The sequence below is a fragment of the Microplitis demolitor genome, chromosome 4 (assembly GCF_026212275.2).
Source record: "Microplitis demolitor isolate Queensland-Clemson2020A chromosome 4, iyMicDemo2.1a, whole genome shotgun sequence".
NCBI classification, from domain to species: Eukaryota; Metazoa; Arthropoda; class Insecta; order Hymenoptera; family Braconidae; genus Microplitis; species Microplitis demolitor.
The window spans coordinates 637,075-663,438 of record NC_068548.1 but is presented as its reverse complement, the minus strand read 5'-3'; the positions used below and the strand labels follow the sequence as shown (position 1 = coordinate 663,438).

Sequence of the window (26,364 nt, the reverse complement as noted above, 5' to 3'; positions counted from 1 at the left end):
TACTCATTTAGTTGTAATTATTCTTATTAATAATAATAATAATAATTATAATAATAATACTGATAATGATAATTGATAGAATGATTAAATAAAAGTTATCCTTTTTTTTTTTTAATGAATAAATTGTAATTAAGATCGTTTTAAATGTAAATATATATATTTATTAAATTATTTATTTATAATTAAGTAATTTATTGATTATAATGAAATAAATATATTGTGTATTGTTTGTAGATAAAAAAAAATCAAAATAACTATGTATACTTGTAATTAAATATTCAAAAAACGGGTAAAAAATATCAATTTTTTATTTTAATCTATGACCCATATTACCCCTGATAGTTTTATTGCCATCAAAATGTAGCGATGTGGGTACTCAAACTTTATGAAATCACCTCACGAATACAAATATGACCTCAGAAATAACATAAAAACTCAATTTTCCTTTTCTGACCCATATTACCCCTAAAAAATTTATGTCACCGAAACATATCGATGTGGGTACTCAAACTTCACGAAATCCCCTTACGAACTCAAGTACAACCTCAGAAACAAAAAAAAAACTCAATTTTCCTTTTCTGACCCATATTACCCCCTAAAAATTTATGTCACCGAAACATATCGATGTGGGTACTCAAACTTCATGAAATCACCTCACGAATTTCCTCATGACATAAAAATTAAAATCCATCTAACCTTACTCACCTACAACCCATTTACCCCATTCAGTAATTAGACCAATAAGCCCAATATACAGGCTATAAATTTATTATACACGTATATAAACAATTACTCGAACACTCAAATCGTCTTAATCCTTCAAAGCGACTTTCATCTAAATTGGTTATGAGCAAGTTCATTTGATATATTTCTATCCATTCACATACGTACAAAGCCATATGTTACAATTGCCAGCCCTTTATTGACATACATGTGCGGCATTCCATCATCGGCACGCAATACCTGCAAGTCGATTAATACGAATCGTAATTCCGATCGGATTAATCCTCAAAGGATTTAACTCTCCATCAGACTCAAACTCCGAGTCAGCGTACATACATTCATACTACATATATATGTGTAATATAATTCTCTGATCAACCCAGCGAGTTAGCGAGCCAGCTAGCATTTGTCGTTTATCAAATTTATTAGGTGCTAAATGATGATTGTAGATGAGGCATTAATTGCTTCTGCATGGATCCACATACTTTGAATTATTATGCGATTTAATTTAATCCGTTTGGTTTCTGCTGAGGTAAACTCGTATTCGGATACGGCGAATTAAAAGTTCAGGGAGAGAATTAAATGAAGACTGAAGAGTGGGAAGTTGATAAACTTTATTGTAACTTTCAAAGTATTAATGGACTTTTTTTTTCTTTTTATTTTATTATTTTGTGAGTAAGTCAATTTTGCCATCGGGGGTAAGATAATTTTATTATGGGTAAATAATTATGGTGAAGTCTGGTTATTTATGAAAAAATATGAATTTTTGACGGCAATTTTTGCGCGGGAAAAAAATTCTACTCAATTAATAACTTTTGGTTTTTTTTTTTTCAGTGATGTAATTTAAAAAAAAAAAAACTAAAAAAATGCACATGTAGGAAATTTCATAAACTACAGGTGCAATTTTTTCAAATATTTTTTTTTTTAAACCAAAAAATTACTAAATGTCAGCTAACTTTAGTCTCGTACCTGAGGTTAGCAGACAATAATTTTTGGATTTTTTTTTTAAACAGATAAATTAAAAAAAAAACAAAAACCAAAAAAATGCACTTGTAGGAAATTTCAAAAACTACATGTGCAATTTTTTCAAATATTTTTTTTTTTTATAATTTACTGTACAAACAAAATCCAAAAATTATTAAATCTCGGGTACCTTTAGTATCATGTCTTTTTTCGAGGACCAATTGTCTAAAAATGAATTAAATTCGTGGGCAAAAAAAGTAGAGATGATAATAAAGTGAATACTGAGTATATGAGGCATGAAAAGTGAGTTTGAAGAGTAAGTTGACAAAAAAGTTTAAACTATAGCTAATAGAACTAAGGTCGTAAATAATTTTCGCTTGGTTGAACACACGCTGATACTCAGGAGAGTACTTGGGACATTCGATTATCTGCTGAGAGATACTAGAAGAAAGAAAATCCGAAGAAAATACACGTATAACACCGTCGAGACTCTCGAAGCGAAGACGAACAAAAAAACTATTGAAAAACCGTCCGGAAAAAAAGGACTGGAAAAGTGTTGGACATTTTTTTCTTAAATTATACTTGAGTTATAAAATAAAATTGAACTTTTTTTCAATCGACTATCAGATTGTCACATCGAATCGTAATTATCGATTCTGTTGAATTATTTTATCGAAAATTGAAATATTTTTCAAAGTCGATTTATTTTATTTTCAATTTATTTCTTCTCCCGGCTAAACTATCGGTTTTTTGTAAAAATTTACTTATATCTTTTTTATTTAGAATTTAATTTCCTACAAATTCAGTCCTATACATTTTTTTCATATCTTTAAAAGTTTAGCCACAACTTTAATTTGAAATTCAAAAATTATAAATTTACTTGAAAAAAAATTACTCATATTTTTTAAAAATTTAAATATCAGCTCGGGAATTGATTTTATCAAAAAATTTATTTATACACTTTTTGTTCAAAATTTAATTTTCTACAAATTCATTCCTATACATTTTTCTCATATTTCCAATAGTTTAGCCACAATTTTAATTTAAAATTAAAAAAATTATAAATTTTCTTAAAAAAATGTACTCATTTCCACTAAAACTAAAAATATCCACTAAAGAATCAACTTTACATGAAAATTGCACATAAACAATTTTTTTCTAAATTAAATTTCCTACAAAAAACATTCTTACGCTTTTTCACATAAACTCAATAATTGTCAAGTTATGCAACAAAATAAAATAAAATATAAAAAATAAAATTTTTCCGCGAAAAAAAAAGTTATTTTTAATCCTCGCGGTTTTTTAAAAGCGCAGTAACATAAATTAAGTATAATTTATTTTCATACACTTCGATATTTATTTAGTTATTTATTTTATTTTTTTCCAGCTTGAGAATAAAATTATCTGGCATTAGAATGTGCGATGCCAATAATAATAATGGTAGTAAACAATGAAAAAATAATCACGTCTCATTACAGAAGTTGTTACTGCGCACTTTAAGAATGTCATTACAATAATTGATAAAAAAAAAGTAAAACGTGACCGTACGTATTTTTTATTCCATCTCGCATACTAGATAATTATTCATTGCCATAACTATTTAATTATTTTTTTAAATACGTATATATATATATATATATATAAATATATATATCTAGTGTTATTATCCCTTCTGCTGAAATTTTCCGGAGATTATTTCCTTCACGGATCCACGGTTACGTGTATGTTATATAAAAGACCGTTTAAATAGTTTTTTTTTATATTTATCCGCGGAATTGTCAGTTTGTGTTACTAAGAGTTGCATTGAGTTTGGATAAAAATAATAAGTTTTTATTTTTTTTATTTAAAAATGTATTTAGTTTTTATTTTTGTCTGCGTCAACATTTTAGCTGGAAATATTTACGCAGTAAGTTGATATATTTGAAAATTTTATGAAATAGAGCATTTTTAATTTTTGAGAAAAATAAAAAAAAAAGAATTGAAATTTTTACGAGAAAAAAAATTTCTGATGCAAAATTATCCGCCGTTTTTTGTAAAAAATTTTTTTACGCGCAGAGATTTTCAAAACGGTGATTTTTTTTTTTGTGAAACGCGCGAAAGTAACAAGAAGACTGTTTTTAAAGTAAAAATTTAAATTCCGGGCTAAATATTGGAGATACGGAAAAAACTAAAAAGACCGAAATTGTAGCCAATCAAATTTCCCACAAGAAAAAGTACTTTTTCATTTTTTTTTATCTGAAAAATATAGGAAAAATTAAAGACTTTAAAAAAAAAACTGCCACGTTTTCAAAGGTTTCAAATTTTAAATTTGAAAATTGAAATTCCGGGTTAAATATTGAAGATACGGAAAAAAATAAAGAGACCGAAATTGTAGTTAATTAAATTTTCCACAGGAAAAAGTATTTTCCCAATTTTTTTTAGCTGAAAAATCTAGGAAAAATAAGAAACTTTTACGAAAACTGTCGGATTTTCAAAGGCTTCGAGTTGTGAATTTAAAAATTAAAATTCCGGGCTAAATATTGAAAATACGGGAAAAACTAAAGACACCGAAATTGTAGCCAATTAAATTTCCCACAAGAAAAAGTATTTTTCCATTAGAAAGTTTTTTTTTTATGGTTTAAAAACCCCTTAATAAACAGCATTAATTACTCAGGCTTCTGTTCCAACTGATAAAATTCGAGAGGAGCCAAAAGAATGTCCAGAGTATCCAGATGATTTTACTCAAACGCTAGAAATCGAAGAGAAAAGTTACCGCGATGCATTGGCCGCCGGTAATTTAGCCGCCATCAGTCCAAAGGAAATGGAACGAAGAACGACTTGTGTTTACCAGCACCTGGGACTGGTAAAATAATAATTTAGTTTGCAATGGCCCATTTTGCCTCAGGTACAAAAACATTTTTCAAAATAATTCAATTTTCCAGATAAAACCTGACAATTCTGGTGATTTACAATCAGTATTGAGTTTCCTAATCATAACAAATCCAATTATCAAGGAACAAATTCCCTTTCCAGAGGAAAAATTGGAAAATCTCAAGAGATGTCTTGCTAAGAGTAAGAAAAATTTGATTAATTTTCTATGGAAAATTTTTGATTTTAAAATTTTTTTTTAAGAGAGCGACAGTGCAGATGAAGCCAGAGACTGGATCAATGTTTGTATAAGAGAAAATTTCCAGTCACGTTCTTTAGGATACGAATCAGATGTTACTGACCAATGTCCAGAATACCCGGAAAATAAAAGTATGAAAGAAATAATCGAAATGGAAGAGAGAAATTACCAAGCCGCCTTGAGGGAAAAAAATTTCGCGGCCGTCAGTGACAAAGAAATGGAGCGAAGGACGACTTGTGTTTACAAGCACCTGGGATTGGTAAAATATCAATTATGATTTTGAATTTTTAAATTTCGCGCCCTTTTGGAGTAGATAACCCATGGCAATTTTAAACTCTAAATATCTCAATAATTATCGAGTTTATGGAAAAAGTACAAGATACCTTTTTTGTAGAAAATTTAAAGCTCTACAAAAAAGGTCTTCAAAAATTTCTCAAAAAACTCAATATTTACAAAGATATTTTGAAAAAACCAATCACACTTTTATTATTTTTTGTCATCTTAAAATTTCAAGTTTAGTCAGAGTTTTAAACTCCAAATATCTCAATAAAAATTGAGTTTATGGAAAAAGTATAAGATACCTTTTTTGTAGAAAATTTAAAGCCCTACAAAAAAGGTATCTTGCAATTTTTCAAAAAACTCAATATTTACAAAGATATTTTGAAAAAACAGAATATTTATATTATTTGTCCAGATAAACCCTGACAATTCTGCTGATTTACAAGCAGTAATGAGTTTCTTCTCTATAATTAGTCCAGTATTCAAAGAACAGATTCCAGTTCCAGAGGAAACTTTAGAAAATCTTAAAAGATGTCTTGCTAAAAGTAAGGAAATTTTTTTTTCAATTTTCAATGGAAAATTTTTGCTCATTAACTTTTTTTTAGAGAGCGACAGCGCAGACGAGGCCAGAGACTGGATCCTCGTATGTGTACAGGAAAATTTCCGGTTAGTTTCTTTGGAGAACGAACCAGTTGCTGGAAAGTGCCCAGAGTACCCGGAAGATAAAAGTATGAAAGAAATATTGGAAATGGAAGAGAGAAATTTCAAAGCCGACATAAGTGAGAAAGAAATTCAGCGAAGAACGACTTGCATTTACCAGCGTCTGGGATTGGTAAAATATCAGTTATGTAGAAGGGGTATAATGGGCTCGCATATTTCTAGTGGCCCATTTTGCCCCATATTAAAAAAAATTTGAAAATAAAAAAATTAATAAATTTTTCAGATAAAATCCGACAATTCTGCCGATTTACAAGCAGTAATGAGTTTCTTCTCAATAACTAGTCCGGTATTCAGAGAACAGATTCCAGCTCCAGAAGAAAAATTAGAAAATCTCGAAAGATGTCTCGCTAAAAGTAAGAAAAATTTAATTTATTTTTGGTGGAAAATTCTGATTCTGATTTTTTTTAGAGAGCGACAGCGCAGATGAAGCCAGAGACTGGATTCTCGTGTGTGTAAAGGACAACTTCCGGTTATATCCTGTAGGATATGAATTGGAAGTTGGGCCAATTTATAACAGTTTGAAAAAAGTTTCGAAAAAATGCCCAGAGTACCCCGACAATTTGATGAAAATAATGGAAATTGAGGAGAAACATTATCAAGTCGCTATTTTGAATAAAAATTTCGCGGCTATTAGTGAAAAAGAAATGGAACGAAGGGCGACTTGTATTTACCAGCACATGGGATTGGTAAAATAATAATTATAATTTTAAACTCTTAATATCTCATTAGCTATTGAGTTTATGAAAAAAATGTACGATACCTTTTTTGTAGGAAATTTAAAGGGCTACAAAAAAGATTCTTTGTAATTTTTCAAAAAATTGAATTTTTACAGAGTTATTTTAAAAAAACCTATTACACTTTCGTTAACTCAAAATTCTAATTTTATTCTTTAAATTTTTAACTCTAAATATGTCAGTAACTATTGAGTTTATGAAAAAAGTATAAGATACCTTTTTTGTAGAAAATTTAAAAAGCTACAAAAAGTGTCAAATGCAATTTTTCGAAAAACGCGATATTTACAGAGATATTTTAAAAAAACAAAGTATTCATATTGTTTGTCCAGATAAATCCTGATAATTCCGGTGACTTGCAAGCAGTAATGAGTTTTTTCTCCGTAACAAATCCGAATTTCAAGGAACAACTTCCAGCCCCAGAGAAAAAAATAGAAAACCTCAAGCGATGTCTCGCTAAGAGTAAGAAAAATTTGATTTATTATCAATTAATATTGGCGGGAATTTTTAAATTATTTAATTTTTCTTTAGAGAGCGACAGCGCAGAGGCAGCTAAAGACTGGATCCACGTCTGCGTAAAAGAAAATTTCCGACTATACCCTTTGGAGTATGAAGCAGAATTCAAAACCTACCCGAAGAAACATATAAATTCTATTTAAAAAATTATTTGTACAATTTTAATAAATTCCGGGAGTCAGAGGACTTGGAAATTTTTAAATGTAAAGTGATGAGAAAAAAATAAAAATATATATACATATATGATGTGGGTACTCATTCCAGAGGAAATCAAGTGCTTTCAAGTGTGAGCCTATTTTTTTTTTTTTTTTTTTTTTTTTTTTTTTTTTTCAATTTTAAAATATTTCAGAATTTTTCAATAAAATATTTTTCTTTACTTCATTTTCCTCCACAATTTTTATATTATTCATATATATGTATAAAATATATATCGAATTACCGTCTGTTCTTTACCTCACGTTAGTAATTTTCTATCCCCTCCCTTTCCCTACTGTGTACTCATATGTCCTTAATCAGCAATTAAATTACTACCTGCTTCTGTCAGAGGGCCATTTTGTCAGCAAAGCCGAGACTTTTAATTATTTAACAAAAAAAAAATTAAGACTTGTAAGTAAGCACGTGTTAAATTATAATTATTTTGTTTATTAATTAAATGTTTATTTTAATTTATAAAATTAATTAAAAACTTTTTGATTGTTCGTTGACAAGTGATTGAAATGATTTATTGTAGATTTATTGTTTTTCTTTTTATTTGTTTGATTGATTTTTCTCGCGGGCTACAGTCCCCGTGCCCGGAAGTTTTTTCCTATAGACTGAATCCAGTAAGTGGGGAAATTTTTGGAAGGATAATTATTTATAATCCACCGAAAATCTTTCGGTGCTTGAGTTTGCGGGTACGGTATCAGACGACGGAAATTTTTCAGGATGTAAGTCGTTTTTTTATTTTTGGAAATTGATTTTTTTTGGGAGGATGTTATTGATGTGGGTACTCAATCGAGAGGAAATTGAGTGAATAGTATGAAAATTTGATTAATTAGAAATTTTTTTTTTTTTTTTTTTTTCAAATTTCCAAAATTTTTTTTTGTTCAAAATATATGAGTGTGAGTACTCAAACTAGAGGAAATTTACCGATTAATACAAAAATTTACTTGATTTTCGTAAAAAAATATTTTTGTTCAAATTTTCAAAATTTTTGTTTTTGTTCAAAATATATGAGTGTGGGTACTTAAACTAGCGGAAATTTACCGTTTAATACGAAAACCAACTTGATTTTCAAAAAAAATAATTTTTGAATATTTAGTTTCTATAAAAAAACATATTTTCAGTCTGATCGCGGAGAGCTGCGATTGGCGCAGCCTAAAGAAGAAGTTATCAAAAATATTGCCCGTGGGCTACCGATCATCTACTTCCTCCACTTTCCCCTTCTAAAATCGACACCAGACATATCTCTAATTACTCTAAACAATGTGCGATATTGCGTCGGACTTCCAGGTATGGAATAATTTTGCACTTTAAAAAAATTCTTACTTTTTTATTCAATTTTTTTTTTATTCAATTTCAGATTTAACAGCAAGAAAAATTGAAATTCAACATAATTTATTTCCACCAATTTACTCCGATCCAAATAATAATAATTTTGATTTTAATAATAATCAAAATCTACAATTTTCAAATATTTCATTGTCGCATCTTACGACAGCGCCACCTATAACATCAACTACAACCCCCGCGCCACCGACGACATCATTCACAACCACAGCGCCACCTACATCAACATTGGCGACACCTACAACAGAATATCCCGAAAAACCACAAACTCTTTATCATTCAGCAGAAACATTTTTTAAAAAAGAATTCGAAAAATTATCAGCATCATGTGGGAGGCCAGTAAATAACGAAAAATTTATATTTACAAACAACAGAAGACTGAGTCCCGGACAATGGCCTTGGCTTGCCGCCATTTTCATTACGCGGGAAATATTTGAATTTCAATGTACCGGGACTTTAATTAGCGACCGCCATATTTTGACTGGTAATTTAATTTTTAAATTTCAAAGTTCTTTCCCGCCAAATCACCCGAAATTTCGAAAATTTACATACATATATCTATATATATATTTTTTTTTCAGCTGCTCACTGCCTTTATCATTTTAACCTAAAACTAACCTCAAATTTATTTATCGTATCTTTGGGACGGTACCGAATTTCTAACTGGGATGAGTCACTTGCCGTCAACTATCAAGTTGATCAGATCCACGTCCACCCTGACTACGAACGGGGAAAATTGAATGCAGATATCGCTGTCTTTAAATTATCCGAAACAGTGCGTTACAAATGGCTGATACGCCCTCTGTGTTTATGGCCAGAAGCTAACGCCAGATTGGACGGAATCATTAACCAGCTGGGTTACGTCGCCGGATGGGGGGACAGAAGCCCGTCACGGGGCAATAATGCCGATGACGATGATTATGACAGTGATCCTGACCTAAGGATGGAAAATGAACATCAAGTTGCTAAATTCCACGTGGTTCCCATAGTCTCGCCTCGTAAATGTTATCAGAGCCTCCAACTGAGAAATTTCATCACTAATAATACGTTTTGCGCCGGTTCACGAAATGGCCGCAGTGGGCCCTGTAATGGCGACAGTGGCACGGCGCTCGCTATTTATAATTCTTTAAATGGAAGATATTATTTAAGGGGAGTGGCTTCGCTGTCTATTATGGACAGGAGTAATCTCGGTTGCGATTATAGAGAATACGTTATTTACGTTGACGTCGCTAAATATCACATTTGGATATTAGGTAAAATTTTTCAAAATTAAGATCCGAAACTTTGACGTCAAAAATGCCACGTGGCTCTAGTTTTTTGAAAATATCTTCATAAATACGGACTTTTTGAAAAAAATGTATAGAATACTTTTTATAGAGAATTTAATTCCCTATAAAATCATTTATATAAAATTTTGGTCAAATTTTGATATTTCGTGAGATATTTTGAAAAAACTGAAAATTGATCAAAAAATGAACTCTGACGTCTTGCGGCATGGTTTATTTTTATTTTTTATATATAAATAAATATATATGAGGAGAATTGGGGTAAAATGACCTACCTGGGGCATAATGGGCCGCCTCAAAATTCTACTGTTCAAATAATTTTTTTTTTTAATAAAAAATAAATGAAATAAAAAATTTATAAACATTGGTTTTTATTTAATTTATATTATCACCAGCAAGTTAGTATCATTTATTATCGCAGTACATAAACGTCAGTAACTCGATTGTCCGTAACGAAAGTTCAATTAAAACTTTCTTTAAACAGACCAACAATAATTAATGATTAACGGTCAGCTCATAGGTGAGAACTGTAAAGTTGCGATAACAAAGTATCACATCTTATATATTTATATGTATAGTCATATTTGTATGTGTGATTGGAGCATGTCATTATTTTGTCCTTGATGAAAAAATCAGTTTGGCAGTTTGTGTTGCCGTGTAAAGATTTTTTTTATGTCTTCAGATCACGCTATTCTATAGTTGTTTTTTTTTTTTATCACAGTAAGTTGTGTTTATTTTTAAAAATGAAAGTGACGTTTTATTTATTCCTAAATTTTGTTTCTTGTGTGGCCATAATGGAACACTTCTAAAAACATTGCGATTTTTTTCCAACGGATGCTCGATTAAAAAAAAAACGACCCATTTTACCCGGATTTCAATTTCATAGTAAACTAAATTTTTTTCGTGTATTCAATGAATTTAAAAATATATATGATATATGACATATATATAAATATATATAAATTTTTGATCTAAAATTATTAAGAATTCGAATTTTTGCTATTTTTGTTCCTTTACATGGAAAATATTGAAGATACGAAAAAAATGTATAGGAACAAATTTGTAGGAAATTTAATTCTCTACAAAAAAGTTCTTATACATTTTAGCGTTATCTCTAGTAGTTTGTCTATAAACTCAATTTGAAAGTAGACCTTTCAAGCTTCTGGCTAAATCACAAAAATTTTTAACTTTTAGCATAAAATGACTTGGACTTGGATAATTTTGAGCATCCTCTCGTCGTCAATCATCGCCGAAGCGACATCTGAGAAGTAAGTAGTCTATTTTTAGTTTGCCATCTAAACCTGACCTCTTTAAATTTGCAGAGACATAAAAGAGGCTCAGCAAAAAATTCTGGTGTTCCTAAAAGAGCCTTCAGGCATAAAGTGGCTGAGCTCAGTGTCACAGGAGCGAAGAGCTCCTCTGAAAACCATCGAACTACTGTCCGCGATAATCGACCCCTCATCTCCAGCGTCTGCGGAAACCAAATCAGCGGCCACGGAGCTAAAATCAGCGCTGGACACCGGGACCAACGCGACGCAGATAGAACTTGAGGGCTGGAAGGACCTAATTGACAACGGGCCTCAAGATGACATAATCTGTCTCTACCGGGTCCTCAACTCGACCTCCAATCACACTGAAGACTGGCAGAAATTCCTTACCAACATCTCCGATGGCTACATGATCTACCTCGCGCTGGACATGGGGACCAAGACCTTGATTTGTATGAAGAAAATTTCAATCCAAGCCCGGGCACTCGACACCTCGACCCAAGAGCCTTCGACCCTCGGTACCTCGGAGTCTCCAGAGTCGAAAATGGGTAATGGGAGCCGGGCATTAAATGACCCACTCCCTCTCCAGGAGGACTCTTGTGAAGATTCAAAAGAATCCAACACTCGGAATTCCAGAAGACAGTTCTCAGAACCAAAACCTCAACCCCCTCCGTGCAATCGTCCAATTATTTATGTCCTACCAGTTAATTACGCTGGTCAAAATGGTTACGTTCCTTGGCAGCAACGACGTCTACCTCAGGCCTATCCCAGTCAGCAAATTGGGCCCTACCCAATTCCTAATTTCCAATTCAATCCTAATCAGCAAATGAATTCTCTGATGCCAAATAGACGAAGCCCTTACAATTCTGACTCACTCAATGCGATAGATGGGCCCAGTAAACCCAACAAATTAAATGGGCCAGGTGGGTCCGCTTACAGACCAGCACCTCGTAATTGGCAGCCACCAGTTTCATGTGACCAAAATAATTGGCAGCCAGAGTGTTTTTGGAAACCGCGTCAAAGATATACAAATTTGGGCCCATTGAGGCCCACGATGATCGACAACAATTTTGGGTACCGTAAAACTCTGCCGGTAGAACAGAATCCGAGTAGCAAAGAGTCTGCAGTGCAGAGACGATTAGTGCAGATGAAAAAGTTCTTGCCAAATTGGAGGCATCCAAATGGGAACTTCATGGACCCACCCATTGTTCCTTACGTCATTTACAACCGGTATTCATTGCGCTATCCACCAAGTTGGCCAGTGGGCCAGAATAGGCCCGTGGGACTTAACTGGCAGAATCGGAACGCGCTCGAAGAACCAAATAAGGGTGGGCTCGAAGGACCAAATACAGTAGAATCGGGGCCCAATGAGATGGTGAAACACAATGGGCCTTGTGCGTCGAACAATTGCTTGTGCAATTTGTGTAACAAGCCGATTGTCGTTAAAGTTTTACTGGAAAATTCCTCGACGAAGGAAGGAGCTACTGGCTCGCGTAGGAGCCTTGACCTCCAAGAAGTCGCAGACGCGATCGGTAAAACAGATCAGAGTCTTGAGGAACTAGAGAAGAAGGTTAAAGAAGAGTTGGCTGGGACTAAAAAGGGCAACGAGGATACGGAAATTGAAGAATCGACGGAAAGTAGTGAAAATTGATTGTTTAAATTGTAATAGTTAAATAAAAATAATAGTAATGCTGCAGCTTCCAGTCCAAAAATTTAAGTTATAAAAAATAAGAAAAAAAAGTAATGAAATAATTCGTTTTTTTTTTTTTTTAATTTTTACTAGCAATGTCTTTAGAAATAATGGCCGATTTTATGATTCCGAATGTATCAGACAGACAAATTTAAAATTATTAATAAATAGAATAAAATTTTTAAAAAATCCATATTTAAAAATTTTGAAATTTAAAAAATTTTTGTTTTACAAATAAAAATTAATAATTATAAGTAATAAATTAAATAAATAATTGTAAGCAATAAATTATTGCTAGAGGATAAAAAATAAATAAAGAATTGTTTAAAAAAATTTAAAGACTTACATTTTGGACACTTGTGATGAATTAATTCTGCACAATCCGGAAACGAAATTTGAATAATTTAATAATTATTTATATTAAAATATACTAATGGAAATTATTCACAAAAACACTGGCATTAATCACTCACTTATTTATGAACTACAATTTTTAATTAAAAAAAAAAAAAACTAAATTCTATTTTTAAATTTTTTCACAATGGCGGCAAAAAAGTCATGATGAAATATAAAATACTCACTTTAATTACTCGATTTTGAATTAAAAAACGAGTGACAACGAACGCCGGTAACTGAACAATAAAAACCACGGGACGATTTACTTATTTATTATTTTTTGTCATTTATATTTTCCGTACCGATAAAATTATTATCACGAAATATTCACTGCGTGGTAGAGAACATTTAAAGATACGAGTTTTAATTTATTTAAACAAAAAAACACTTAATTTATTTATTTAATCACGACTTAGATAACTTTCGAGTTATTGTAATGGCGGTAAACTGAAGTTTGGCACAGAGAACTTGCGCAGTTGTAGAAGCGGTTGGTACGTCCTGCGCAGTTGATACAAAATAGACATACGCGTGCGCAGAAACAGTCAGTCTCCCGCCTGATGGCTGCTCTCATTGTCTGTCTTCTAAACTCGGTTAAATAATTTGTTTAATTATTGCGCGGGATAATTAAGAACATAAAAATATTATAAAATTATTTTTTGATTAATGATAAATATTTAAATATTCAAAATTATGTGTGTCAGAGAAGGTGACTTTAATAATATATAAATAAATTAAATTCAGTGTCGATGTAGTTCTCGGGTCGTTTTTCGCCGTCTTGATTGTCGGAATTTGAATGCCGAATAAATATTTAAATCATATAGTTTTATTTAAAATATTATTTTTAAATTATTCTTGTTGATTAGTGATTAATTACTTGTATAAATTAATTTTTTTTCGGAAGTGGTTATGTGTGTGATTTATTTAATTAGACATCGGTGATGTACAAGCACTCGTAGCTGAAAATAAAAATGGCGGGAAGAGTGAGTAAATTCAAAAAAATTTTTTTTATTACACAATAATATAAACATTTATTTAATTTACTTGAAAAAAATTAAATTTTAAATTCTCCCGCGTTTTTTAAAAGACGCTCTATTCAAAATATACTTATTTAAAAAAAATTCGAGTATTGATTTTTTAGATTTAAAATTATAGATTTTCTTACAAATATATATCAATGAAGATATATATATATAAATGTTGAAAAATTTAAACACCTGCAACTCGCCATGAGTATGAATGTAGCAATCAGACAAATTTAAAATTGTAAATAAATAGAGTAAATAATTAAAAAAATAATATATAAAAAAAATGCACTTATTACTTTCAAAATTTTTGAAATGCGCATTTTTTTTTAAATTTTATGTTATTAATTATTTACTCTATTTATTACTAATTTTAAATTTATCTGTCTGCTATATTCACACTCATTTAGATTTTTTTTCAAAATATATATAAATATATAAATATATCGATGTGGGTACTCAAACTAACGGAAATTTACCTCTCGATTTACAACTACTCATTAAATAGTGAAAAAAAATTTCAAAAATTCAAATTTCCAAAAATAATTTTTATTTTCAAAACATATCGATGTGGGTACTCAAACTAACGGAAATTTACCGCTCTACTCATCCAAACCCTCAAAAAAATTCCACCTCCCAATAAACCCAAAAACACAAGTATGATAAAAGTATTTTTTATTGTCCCCTTATATTAATATAATATATATTCATTCATTTATTTATTTATATATAATTTTAATTCTGTATTCTTTAAAAATAACTCTGGAAAAGACTTGTTGATTTAAAGATATTGTTTACCTCTAAAAATTATATTTTCAATTACTTATAAAACTAAGAGCTACGCTCAGATTTGTGATGTTTCCAGTTGGAAAGATTGACGACATATTGAACCTAGTACGACCTCAGCACTGTACACACCTTCAATAATAATTCACTCGTCAGTTATTATCCACAAATAATTATTAAAAATAAATATTACGTCCAATAAACTTACCGATATTAGCACGAAGTACATCACTGAGTAAATGCAGATCGTTCGCCTGCGTAACGATGATATAATTTATCTTATTAGCATTTATTTCCTGTATTTGCGCAAGTGAACGTCTGGTTTTTTCAAAAATCCCGCCAGCGCTTTCGATTATTTCAGCGAATGCCGAAGGCGCCGGTACGACACTCGGTGTTACATAGAAAGTTTTACCCTGGAATAAAATTTTAAAAATTCCAGTGCAGGATAACTTCAATAACAACTAAAAAAAAAAAAAAAAAAAAAAAATACGAACCTTAAGTACAGAGCCTCGGTTGGGACTAACGAGAGCCTTCTCGATATTGCAGTTAAAGTTTTTCTCAAACTCCTCATTGTCTAACCCGTAGCCAGCCTCGTCGACGAAAGTGTTCCTGGCGAAGCATTCCAGCAGCCACTGGACGCTGACGATGAATTTGCAGCGGCTGAGACAGCAGAGGAATTTAACCGTTCGGTAGGGGGCGTTCATCACCAGGTGGGTCGCGTCTCGCCAATTAGCGGCAAGAGTTCCGCCCAATTCCCTGATCCTCTTTGCGTGTTTTCTGGGGTTCGTTCCACTGAAGAGGATCCGCGGCTGCCTGTCAAGACTCGGGGGGTCGGGATTCGTCACGACGATGGGCTCGTCTAGACCCATTAGCTGGGGGTCTTTGTTCAGGGAGACGTCGAGTCGAGGTTTTTTGTTCCTTCGGGCATTGGGACCTTGACCGACGGCCTTGACTTTGTCGTAGGACTCCTGGGTGATGTTGATGGGCATTTTCCAGGCGGTCATCAGGTGGGGGACTAGCGAGTAGTCGAGTCGGAAGGGATTGCTGACGCTGAACTGCTGGTACTTGGGTTGGTCTAGTTGGTGGAGGGCCGCGACTTGTCCGCAGATTATGTCCATCAGCCACTGGACGTTGACGCAGGGAACCGACCACTCCTTGGCCTTTTTGTACTTTGGACCTTCGGGTTTCCGGCAGATTAGGATCGTGTTGTGCCGGGAAAAGTACTTTGTGTACTGGACCTCTAGGAGGTCGAGCATCGCTTTCACTTTCACGCGCTCGTCACCTTCGAAACCGGTGAAGGAAATGTTGTGCTGGGCCAGGGGTTTCTCGGAGACCTCGTAGGGAATGGGGAAGTGGATCGCATGCCAGGGGGGAAGAACTTGCTGCTTGCTGACGACGTCCGATAACCAGTGGGCGTTGACGCATCGCTTGCCGTCGCGAAGGGCCTGGACTACTATTGGGTGTTTCTGGGTGATCGCTAGGACGTGGGTCGCGCGCGGACAGTACTCCGGCTCTACTTCACCCCCGTGTCGCTCGATTACTTGCCGCCAGTTTGACACTTCCGTGGCTGTGTAGTGGGACTCGTATTCCACTATCACGAAGATGCAACCAAGTAAACAGAGGTCGGGGGGTAGTTTTAGGTTGGGGTTGTGGCCGTAGAACTGGGCCTTGGGCTGCTGGACTTGCTGTGTGTACATTTTTATTCCAGCTGCTGCACCGTTGGTTATGTTCCCTAAATAATAATTTGTTTCATTAGTTTATGGGTCAAAATTCAATTTTAGAAGGGTAGGGTCAAGGACTTTTTTTATAGAGAATTTAACGAGCTACAAAAATGGTCTCTTTACTTTTTTTGATATCTTTAATATTTGAGCCAGAATTTTCATTCAAAGTTTGAGTCAAATTTTTGCTACTAACTTAATGATCTAAATTGATTTGTTGATTTGTAACTTTGAAACTATTGGAAATATGGAGGTAGGGCTAAGGACCTTTTTTGAAGGAAATTTAATTTCCTACAAAATCGGTCTCTTTACTTTTTTTGATATCTTCGATATTTGAGCCAGAAATATCATTCAAATAAAACTTACCTAGAGTACGTCTCTGATAAGCAGCAAGAAGTGCTGGGTCCTGAGAAGGTGGAGGTGGGGCCCGATGCTGAGCAGTCATAAGTCTCAATTGTCCAGCAGCACTGCCCTCAGCTGCACCACCTTGCAATCTGTTGGTCAGCATATTAGCAAGAGCAGTTTTGGTCTTGGCATTGACGACCAGTTGCTCTGCAGGCATTTGGGCAGCAACTGGATTCGCCAGAGGTGTCATGGTTTCTTGCTGTTGTTGTTGCAAGTGCATTTGCTGAAGCCGAGCCATCTGTTGCTGCTTCTGCAGATGAAGATGCGCAAGCTGCTGCGGAGTCAACTGGCCCTGAAAAGTCTGGGCAGTTTGCGCCTGAGCAACAGGAGTCGCAGGTTGAACCTGGATCACCTGGTTAGAATTTATCGGCGCTAGTGCTGGTGGCTGACCAGGCATAGGCTTCTGGTTTATAATTTGCCCTCTCTGGACCCACTGCACCGGTTGAGTCCCCGCAGCTCCAGCAACACCCGCAGTCCTGATTATCGCCGGATGCGCCTGTCGATTAAGTTGCTGCTGCTGCAGCATCAGAGTCCTCGACTTCTGAATCTTCTGAATTACCTGTGCCCGTTGCTGAGGATCCATCTGCTGGAGCTTCTGATGCGTCTGCGCATCTAGATGAATCAGCTGTCGCAGAGGCTGCGGTGGCTGGACCCACTGACCAGCAGGTCGTTGCTGACCCAACTGTTGCTGACGCTGCAGCTGCAAGTGATACTGCTGCTGCTGCCATGTTTCCCGATTGACAATAAAGCTCTGGTTTTGTTGCTGTTGCTGAGGTTGTTGTTGCTGCGGTTGCTGGGTTGGCTGTTGCTGAATCGCAGCTTCGCGGACAATAAATTGAGTCTGTGGTGCTGATTGCTGCAACTGCTGGGATATTTGTTGGATTTTCTGCTGTTGCTGCTGTTGCTGAATTAGCAACAATTGCTGACGTTGTTCTGATGTCAATTGCTGTTGCTGAATTGGTGATTGTTGTGGCTCCTGAATTTGTTGCTGAATTGGGGACTGCTGCGGTTGCTGAATTTGTTGCTGAATAATTGGCTGCTGGATTTGTTGTTGCTGTTGGATTTGTTGTTGCTGTTGGATTGGCTGTTGCTGAATTTGTTGTTGCTGTTGCTGAATTGCTGCTTGTTGCTGAATTGCTGATTGCTGATGAATTGGCTGCTGAATCATCTGTTGCTGAATGTGTTGCATATTTAATTGCGGTGGTCCCATTTGTTGCTGATTTAATTGCTGTTGCTGATTTATTTGTTGTTGCTGATTTATTTGCTGCTGCTGATTTATTTGCTGCTGCTGATTCAGTTGCTGCTGCTGCTGATTTATTTGTTGTTGCTGCTGGTTTAATTGCTGCTGCTGATTTAGTTGCTGTTGCTGTTGTTGCTGATTCAATTGCTGTCCAATTTGTTGCTGCTGTAAATTTATTTGTTTTTGTGCAATTTGCTGATGTTGCTGAATAGGAATTTGTTGCTGAGGCTGGGCAATCATGACTTGATGCTGGTTCACTTGATTGAATGACTGCAATTGAATTGACTGCTGATTTATTTGTTGCTGTTGTTGTTGCTGTTGCTGATGAATCTGTTGCTGAATAATTGGACTCTGTAGTTCCTGAACAGATTTAGATGATGTCCAAGTTGGGTTTATGTTGGAAGAACTGTAAGCTGGTAAACTCGTTGCTGGACGTTGGTATTGAGGTGATTGCGATGGTGATTGTGGTTGGATTTGTTGCTGAACTTGTTGGACCTGTACTTGTTGCTGGACCTGGACCTGTTGAACTGGCACCTGGACTTGGACTTGCTGAATCTGTTGAAGCTGAACTTGCTGGACCTGGACTTGCTGGACTTGTTGTTGGACCTGGACCTGCTGAACTGGAACCTGGACTTGGACTTGCTGGACTTGTTGAACCGGTACGTGAATTTGTTGAATCTGCTGGACTTGTTGAACTGGAACGGCCATTCCATAGGAACCAGATTGTTCCCAAGGTAGTCTGGTCTTTAGGACATCAGACAGTGTCTTATCCTCGTCATTGTCTTCATCATCCTCGTCATCATCGTCATCATTGTCCTCTTCCTGGTCAATGAATCCAGTAATCAGACCGATGGAACTAGGCGAGGGGTAGACCAGCAACCGCGGATGATACTCGGTCTCATCAACCAAGGTCCTGGTCCGACAGCACTCTGTCACCCAATCCGGGGTCACTACTTTGATTCCCCGGCTGAGTGCCGTCTCATACTTGGCTCCCGATGCTTTACCAGCCACCAAATGGGTCACGGTCCGATCCAAACGCGATTGGAAGTGACCACCCTGCAAGACTACCATCGCCCATATTGACTCGATGTCCCTTGAAGACACCAGACTGGTGCAGATCCTGACGGAACTGAACAGTTGGTTCTCCTGGGCAGAAAAATAGTGGGTCGGCAGCAGCTGCTTGCATTTCGCAGACTGCAGGACCCAGTTCTGAGTCACCGCGGGAATCTCGTAGATATCTTTGGCTTCGAATAACTCGTTCTCGGCAGGCTCTTCTCCGGCTATCAAGTGGGTCACAAAGTCACTGAAGTAGTTCGAATGCTCGGCACCACCTTTGTGTAGCAGTGACAGCACCTGGAATTAATAATTTCTTTTAGCATCTTGAATTTTTACTTTGAAAGAATATTGTGGCTAAACTATCAGAGATACGACAAAAGTCATTATGACCAATTTTGTTCCTCATTGAATTCTCTACAAAAAAGCTCCTTATCATTTTCTCCCAAACTCGATAATTAACCCAGTGAATTTTAATTTTCTACTAAATAACTAAAATTCACAACGACCAAAAATTTTTCAAACTTAAAACCTTCATATCTTTTGAAATATCAAAAATTCATCAAAAGTCATCATGACCAATTCTGTTCCTTATTAAATTCTCTACAAAAAAGTTCTCTATCATTTTTCTCTAAACCCCATAGTTTATCTCTTACAAGCCATGAATCATTTTTCCACACCAGCACAAATTTAAATTTTCAAAATTACCCGCCAATTCCAAACTTTTGAAAAAAAAAATAAACGAACAAAAATGACTGTTCTAAAATTTAATTTTACGACCTCAGACCAAGTAAAACTACTCGCTAAGTTTATTGACAATAATTATATGCAAAAAAAAAAAAAATAAATAAATAAAAAAAAAGTAAGAAAGAAAAAAAAACAGTTTTCATAACAAACAAGTCAATAAAATTATAACCTAAATTTTTTTCATGTCTTAAAAATAATAACAACAACATCAACACAAACAACAACAACATTAATTACAAAAAAATAAATTTAAAAAATGTCAAAAATAAAAAATAAAAACACCGGGATCTGAAAATTAAAATCACAATTACGAATAATTATTGCAGTAAATAAAAATATTAAAATTACCTTAGGGTCAGCACGTCCAGTGACATAAAATTTAACATCAGCAAATAAAGCGACGTCAAGTTTCAATTCGTCTAATCCCGCGCGTATATCTCCCATTGTTGATAATAATTAATATTAAAATATTAAATAATAATAATTCCAATATTATTTTTATCAAACATTTTAAGTAAACAAACCATTAACCTAAGCACCAATAATATTTTTTATTATTATTATTGAATTACAAGTATTGGAACTAATAAATGAATTAAATGTTTTGTTGCCGCGTCGGTTTTTGTTGTGATTGACGGCAGGATTATAACATTTTAGGTTATGCTGTGTCAAAATGTACGTATACCTTTAAATCGATTAGTTGGTGATTCATGTCAGTGTGTGAATGTATGTATCGAGAGTAATCGATTTTAAGCCTATCGATTGTCGGTACACGGACTGAATATTTTGTAAGGGAGCTTTAGGGAACTTTTGTGGAAAGTAAATCTCTGGATTTTTTAATTTAGATTTAGGGAGGGAATTTCAAATTTTGGGTAAAAGTTAGAGAATTTCTTCTAGAATTAATACCCACATGATAGGTTTGGGTGTTTTCAAAATTATAAGAAAATAAATTTTCAAAATTTTTTTTTTTTGTTACAATTGATAATTTTTTTTGGAGTAATTGGACAATTTCCTCTGGATTGAGTACCCACATCGATATATTTTGGGTAATCTACAATTTTCAAAAAAATCCATACTAAAATTCAAAAATTTTAGGAAAAACACGCGTATTTTTTTTTTTTTAATTTTAAATATTTTTATCATATTTTCCCGCCATTTTATTTTGATTTACGATTTAAAATTTTTCTCCCATTTCAAATAATTTATTTTTCAAATATTTAAATTTACCGCGCAAGTAATAATATTAATTAATAAAATATTGATGAAAATAAATAACTTCGAGTATACTTTTCAGTTTAATTAATATAATTATTGACACAAATAAAATTATAAAACTTCGATTTTGAATTTTCGCGCCAAGATGGCGCTACTGCGCGTTGCTGTATTCAGCGTTCATATTTTCGCTAAAGTGGGGGAGAGAGAATGAATTGCAAAATGGATTGCTTAGTACCAACTGGCGGTCCAATAGCAACAGTCAGTATCGTCGACAACGACAGTACTGGTCCAGATTCTTCTTTACGTTTAAATAGAAACGCAGTATTGCAGTTAAGTCGTGTAAAATTGTGCAGTGATTGTAAAATTTATCTTTTGTTAATTTAAATTGTGCAAAGTGTCTGTGGTGTAGTTAAGTGTTGAGTGTTCAGTGGTAGTGTAAAGTGTTGCTGATGACTGATGCTGATAACTTCCAAGTTCCTGAGCAAAATCATCTGGCATCGTCTGGTGGGGAAATAGCAGTTAAGTGACGTTTTTTGGCTGAAATACACTTGGAGCAATTTAAATTAAATCTCCAAGTGTATTAGGACACCCTTCTGCACATTATTTCCCCGCCAAGGTTTGTTCAAACGCTCAAGTGTTTTTTTATTTTAATTTTTAAATATTTTTCTATTATATTCTGCCGCCATTTTATTTTGACACGGTTTTAGATTTTTTCTAATTTCTTTTAATTTATTTTTTAAATATTTAAATTTGCCGCGCAAATAATAAAAATAATTAATAAGGATGCATTCCAAATTGCTCTACACTAGCAGTGCATTTCAAAATGCTTCAATATCATCAGTAAAAAAAAAAAAATTTCCCGCCAAAAAATTCAAATTCAAAATTTTCAATTAAATAGATTGAGGTATAAGTAAATAAAATAAAGTTTGAAAACATTGTTCGCTTTATTCATCATTTAGTCCACCGCAAATAAAATACATACATACATACATATTTAATAAATACTCTTACAATTTTCTATATTAATATAATCGAATACTTCTGATCTGTAGAGACCCGCGACCGCGAGTTCTGTATCTCATTTATTTCATTTAAAATTAAAATTAAATAATTCACAATCGTTGATAAAAATTTACATTATTATTATTACTATTTACTCATTCATTAATAAATAATTCACTCTAATTATTTACAAGTCGTTAATTATTGATTAATTAATCACACACGCGTTTTTTTTCGTTATCATTTTAATTAAATTACATATTTTATTTTTAAATTCATTTACATAATATTTATCAGTAGACTCTATAAATATTGAGCTTGGTCTGGTCCATATAAATAATAATTTAATTAATATATATTTTTTTTTAATTATCTTATTAATTATTTCGGTTAAAAATATTTGAATTTACGAAATTCAATTTCTGAAGGGGGGTTCATTTTAAATTTGAAATATTATCGTTATTATCGATTTTACGTAAAAAAGTACAGAGACCTTTTTTGTAGAAAATTTTATTTTTAACAAATTTGTATTGAATAATTTTTTCGATATTTTAATTAGTTTAGCTGTAATTTGAATTTCCAGTGTCGGTAAATTGTGGGAATTGAAGTGAACATCAAAATTTCGGTTTCCTTTTTTCAAATGGAATTTATGACAAAAATATATAAGACTAATTTTGTAGGAAATTCAATTTTGAACAAAAAAGGTCTGATTTAATTTTTACGTAAGATTGATAGGAAGACGTGAAAATTAAAAATAAAAGTTGAGTATGAGAAAGAGAAAATTTTAATTAAAATTTGTAATTATTGAGATTGTGATTAAATTAAAAAAAAATTTTATTGGTTTAGAAAGATAGAGAATTTGATACGCTTTAAAATGAGTACCAACATGATATATTTATTTTTTCAAATTTTTGTAAATATATATACATTTCAATATATATGAATATTTTAAATTTATAAATATAAGTATAGATTGTGGGTACTCATTTTAATGCGCATGAAATTCTGTATCTTTCTATACATTTGTATGCATATTTATATATATTCATATATATACAAATATATGTCATAAATTTTAATACTTTTCACCGAAATAATTTTAATAAACTATACCTTCATATATTTATATTTATAAATTACATCGCTACTTAATAAACTTTCGACTTTATTTTTAAATATATCTCTATTTATATATTCATATATATTTATATTAATCAATAATTAATTTTTTTTAATTAAAAAAAAAAATCCCTGCCGCTTCTTTTTACTCCCAGCTCAATATTTTTCTATGAAATATTTTAAAAATTTGTTTATTTGAAAAAATTTAAATATTAATCTACATAAAAAAATTAATTAATTAATTGATTAATTAAATTAATTAGATAGTAGATCGTAGTCTAAATTCGTTTTATTCGTTAATATTATATATATTTATTTATGTTTGATCTATAAATTCAATTAATAAATTAATATCAATTATTAACGCGATATTAAATTACTTTAATCGTTAATTAATCATTAATAATTAATTAATAAATTAATTTAATTATATATTATATATATATCTCTCAGGCACCAGTGAGTATTTACATACGAAATGAATAACGATAAAACCGATTTCTTTATTATTAAAACTCTCATTCATTCGATTAATCATTAATAAATTAATCATTAACTATTAATTAATTACTTTTATTTACTTTTAAAAAATTTGTTTGCAATTGTGCATTAATTACTCTCTAGTTAAAAAAAATTTATTAAATTAATGCAGTATTATTAATTAATCGACTGATTAATAGCCCGATTAATGGGTTAATTAATTTACTAAATTAATTCAACGTTGCCTAATTTATCTTGTCGCCTCATCATATCCGAGTTTTCGAGCAAAAATAAAAACACGAATTTGATCGATCGATTAATCATAACGTTAATCAATTAATCAAAATTGATTAATATTTTTTTATGAAAAATAAAGTCATTCCAAGTCACACTTTTAAGACGTTAACTAAAAAGTCGAAGAATTATAGAAAAATTCTGTTAATCAGTCGATTAATCGCTCAATTAATCAGTTAATCAGCCGATTAATCAAAGTAAAAAATTTAAAATTCGTTTTACACTTCGAGCTCTTCCTTTTAAAAGTCAATATAAAACAATAAAAAATTAATAAAATTGTGAGTCGATCGATTAATTGACTGATTAATCAATTAATGGATGATATAATGGTCTCATTACAACCATTTAAACCGTTGAATGATAAATTACGGCAGTTATCAGTATATCTAGTTTCGAAAATCTGGAAAACATTCAATTCACCGACACTATTATTATTATTATTAAAAATTTTATAAATTTTTGAGTAACTAAAAATACTAATAATTCGATTAATGCGCTAGGAGCCAGGACTTGGAGTCTCATGACTGCGTTTTCTTTTCTTTAATTGCTCGGCCAACATTTTGAGCTCCCAATTATTCGGGCCCTTGTCACTGTCGATCGAATCTTCCTCGTCGTCAGCCGCGGATTCGCTCGCGCATCTTCGGGGTCTGTCGTCGTCGGAGCTTTCGATATCGATTACGACTCCTTCGCGCCACAGACTCTGAGGAGATATTGATCTGGGTAGATCTTGGAGCTGGAGGGTTTCTTCCTCAGAATGTTCTTCCCAGGATCTCCTTTTCCGGCAGCGCTGCTCTGCGGTCGGTATGGAAGAACGAGTAAGTGACGATCGAGCAGCGCCTAATACTGTATCAACTGAGCCGTCTCTCATAAATGGATGCTCGTCGTGGTCTCGAAGAGTGTCGTCGTCGAGAGAGACGTCAAGGTCGGTACTATCGTCACCAGAATCTGCGTTATCGTTCCCGCTGCTTGACCGGTTGGGGTTCAGTCGCTCGAGTTCGTAGATTCGGGACTGCAGTTGAGTTATCAGTTGATCTCGTTTGTGGATTTCGAGCTCCAATGAGGAAAATTGGTGAGCAAATTTATTCTGCAACGCCTCCTAAAATGAGATTATAGATTTTACAATTATTTTTTTTTGAAAAAAAGAATACTGCCATTAGTCACGTCGGTAAATTTCCGATCGATGGAGTACCCACATCGATATATTTCAAAAACAAAAAAATTTCAAGATTTGAAAATTGAATTTTTTAAAAACTTTATTTTTTTTGCCTAATCGGCATAAGATTCTTAGTCAGCAGTAAATTTCCTCTAGATTAAGTACCCACATGCTGAATGTCAAAAAAAGTAAAATTCAAATTTTTTAAATTTTCAAAAATTTATTTTCGTCAAAAAAATTGCTATTATTAGACTAATCAGTAAATTTCCGCTTATTTGAGTACCCACATGACTATATTTAGTAAACAATTGAAAATAACTCACCATCCTCTTATGTACAACATTTTTAATCCCAGTGACCAAATCGCCCAAATACTCGTCTTCAGGTCTCGAAAGCATTTTAATGATATCACCGCTACCAAGAGGACGGATACTATATTTCTTGGGCTTTGGTAACGATATATCTCCACCCTTTAGTTCTTCCATTCGCCCGTCAGTACTCCCACTGCTTTCTCCAGTCAAGTCGATATTGGCCCCTGAAGATTCCGACGGTGGACTTTGCATTGTGTAATTAAACGTGACACTCTTTGATAATTTAGAGTGTCGCGCCGCGTACCCCTCGATCGTCGGCGCACGCATCAACTTTTTCAATTCCGCGGTCACTAATTCTGGATCTGGTGTTATCGTCGTCTCTGAGCTGTCGGCACGACTTCCAGCAGATAATTTTTTTAATATACTTTTCAAATTTCGCCTCTCGAGTGTTTCATTCTCTGGTGACAATGAATCTGTTCGAATACTTCCATGTTCCTGTAAAATTGATTTAATTATTTGAATTTTCAAAATTTCCCGCCTAAATTCAAATAAAAACTTTTTCCCAAAAATTAAATTCCGCTCAAATTCAAATT

The 26,364-nt window shown here is 33.1% G+C and overlaps 4 protein-coding genes across 4 annotated transcripts in view; 2 read left to right on the top strand and 2 right to left on the bottom strand.

Annotated features, from left to right (window-relative positions):
• The first annotated feature begins 3,325 nt into the window (after positions 1-3,325).
• LOC103574653 (uncharacterized) lies at positions 3,326-7,279 on the top strand. Its single transcript, XM_008554152.3, has 10 exons — positions 3,326-3,592; positions 4,340-4,528; positions 4,608-4,737; positions 4,798-5,051; positions 5,487-5,616; positions 5,677-5,903; positions 6,015-6,144; positions 6,200-6,477; positions 6,855-6,984; positions 7,054-7,279. The coding sequence occupies exons 1-10, from the start codon at positions 3,536-3,538 to the stop codon at positions 7,179-7,181; spliced, it is 1,653 nt and encodes a 550-aa protein (XP_008552374.1). The 5' UTR covers positions 3,326-3,535; the 3' UTR covers positions 7,182-7,279.
• An 853-nt stretch (positions 7,280-8,132) lies between these two features.
• Positions 8,133-9,859, top strand: LOC103574679 (serine protease gd). Its single transcript, XM_053738575.1, has 5 exons — positions 8,133-8,138; positions 8,364-8,529; positions 8,600-8,685; positions 8,728-9,070; positions 9,168-9,859. The coding sequence occupies exons 1-5, from the start codon at positions 8,133-8,135 to the stop codon at positions 9,857-9,859; spliced, it is 1,293 nt and encodes a 430-aa protein (XP_053594550.1).
• A 5,047-nt stretch (positions 9,860-14,906) lies between these two features.
• On the bottom strand, positions 14,907-20,869 carry LOC106693163 (PAX-interacting protein 1). Its single transcript, XM_014439569.2, has 5 exons — positions 20,546-20,869; positions 17,119-19,750; positions 15,529-16,766; positions 15,243-15,447; positions 14,907-15,166 (listed from the first exon to the last, which is right to left on the bottom strand). The coding sequence occupies exons 1-5, from the start codon at positions 20,639-20,641 to the stop codon at positions 15,093-15,095; spliced, it is 4,245 nt and encodes a 1,414-aa protein (XP_014295055.1). The 5' UTR covers positions 20,642-20,869; the 3' UTR covers positions 14,907-15,092.
• Positions 20,870-24,400: 3,531 nt separating this feature from the next.
• The window catches only part of LOC103574680 (uncharacterized), a 57,381-nt gene continuing 55,417 nt past the window's right edge, over positions 24,401-26,364 (bottom strand). The window contains exons 8-9 of the mRNA XM_053738236.1: positions 25,784-26,266; positions 24,401-25,403 (exon numbers count right to left, since the gene is read on the bottom strand). Of these exons, the coding sequence (XP_053594211.1) occupies positions 24,804-25,403; positions 25,784-26,266 (1,083 nt within the window). The 3' untranslated portion in view covers positions 24,401-24,803. The remainder of the gene's footprint in view (positions 25,404-25,783; positions 26,267-26,364) is intronic.

Excerpts from the sequence above, each read along its gene's own strand:
- LOC103574653 (XM_008554152.3), top strand. The coding sequence starts at position 3,536 with ATGTATTTAGTTTTTATTTTTGTCTGCGTCAACATTTTAGCTGGAAAT. Across the intron at positions 6,145-6,199 it reads CGAAAGATGTCTCGCTAAAA|AGAGCGACAGCGCAGATGAA; the intron begins GTAAGAAAAATT and ends GATTTTTTTTAG. Across the intron at positions 6,478-6,854 it reads TTTACCAGCACATGGGATTG|ATAAATCCTGATAATTCCGG; the intron begins GTAAAATAATAA and ends TTGTTTGTCCAG.
- LOC103574679 (XM_053738575.1), top strand. Across the intron at positions 8,686-8,727 it reads ATAATAATTTTGATTTTAAT|CTTACGACAGCGCCACCTAT; the intron begins AATAATCAAAAT and ends TCATTGTCGCAT. Across the intron at positions 9,071-9,167 it reads CGACCGCCATATTTTGACTG|CTGCTCACTGCCTTTATCAT; the intron begins GTAATTTAATTT and ends TTTTTTTTTCAG.
- LOC106693163 (XM_014439569.2), bottom strand. The coding sequence starts at position 20,641 with ATGGGAGATATACGCGCGGGATTAGACGAATTGAAACTTGACGTCGCT. Across the intron at positions 16,767-17,118 it reads TTATCAGAGACGTACTCTAG|GGAACATAACCAACGGTGCA; the intron begins GTAAGTTTTATT and ends ATTATTATTTAG. Across the intron at positions 15,167-15,242 it reads TGTACTTCGTGCTAATATCG|GTGTGTACAGTGCTGAGGTC; the intron begins GTAAGTTTATTG and ends TTATTATTGAAG.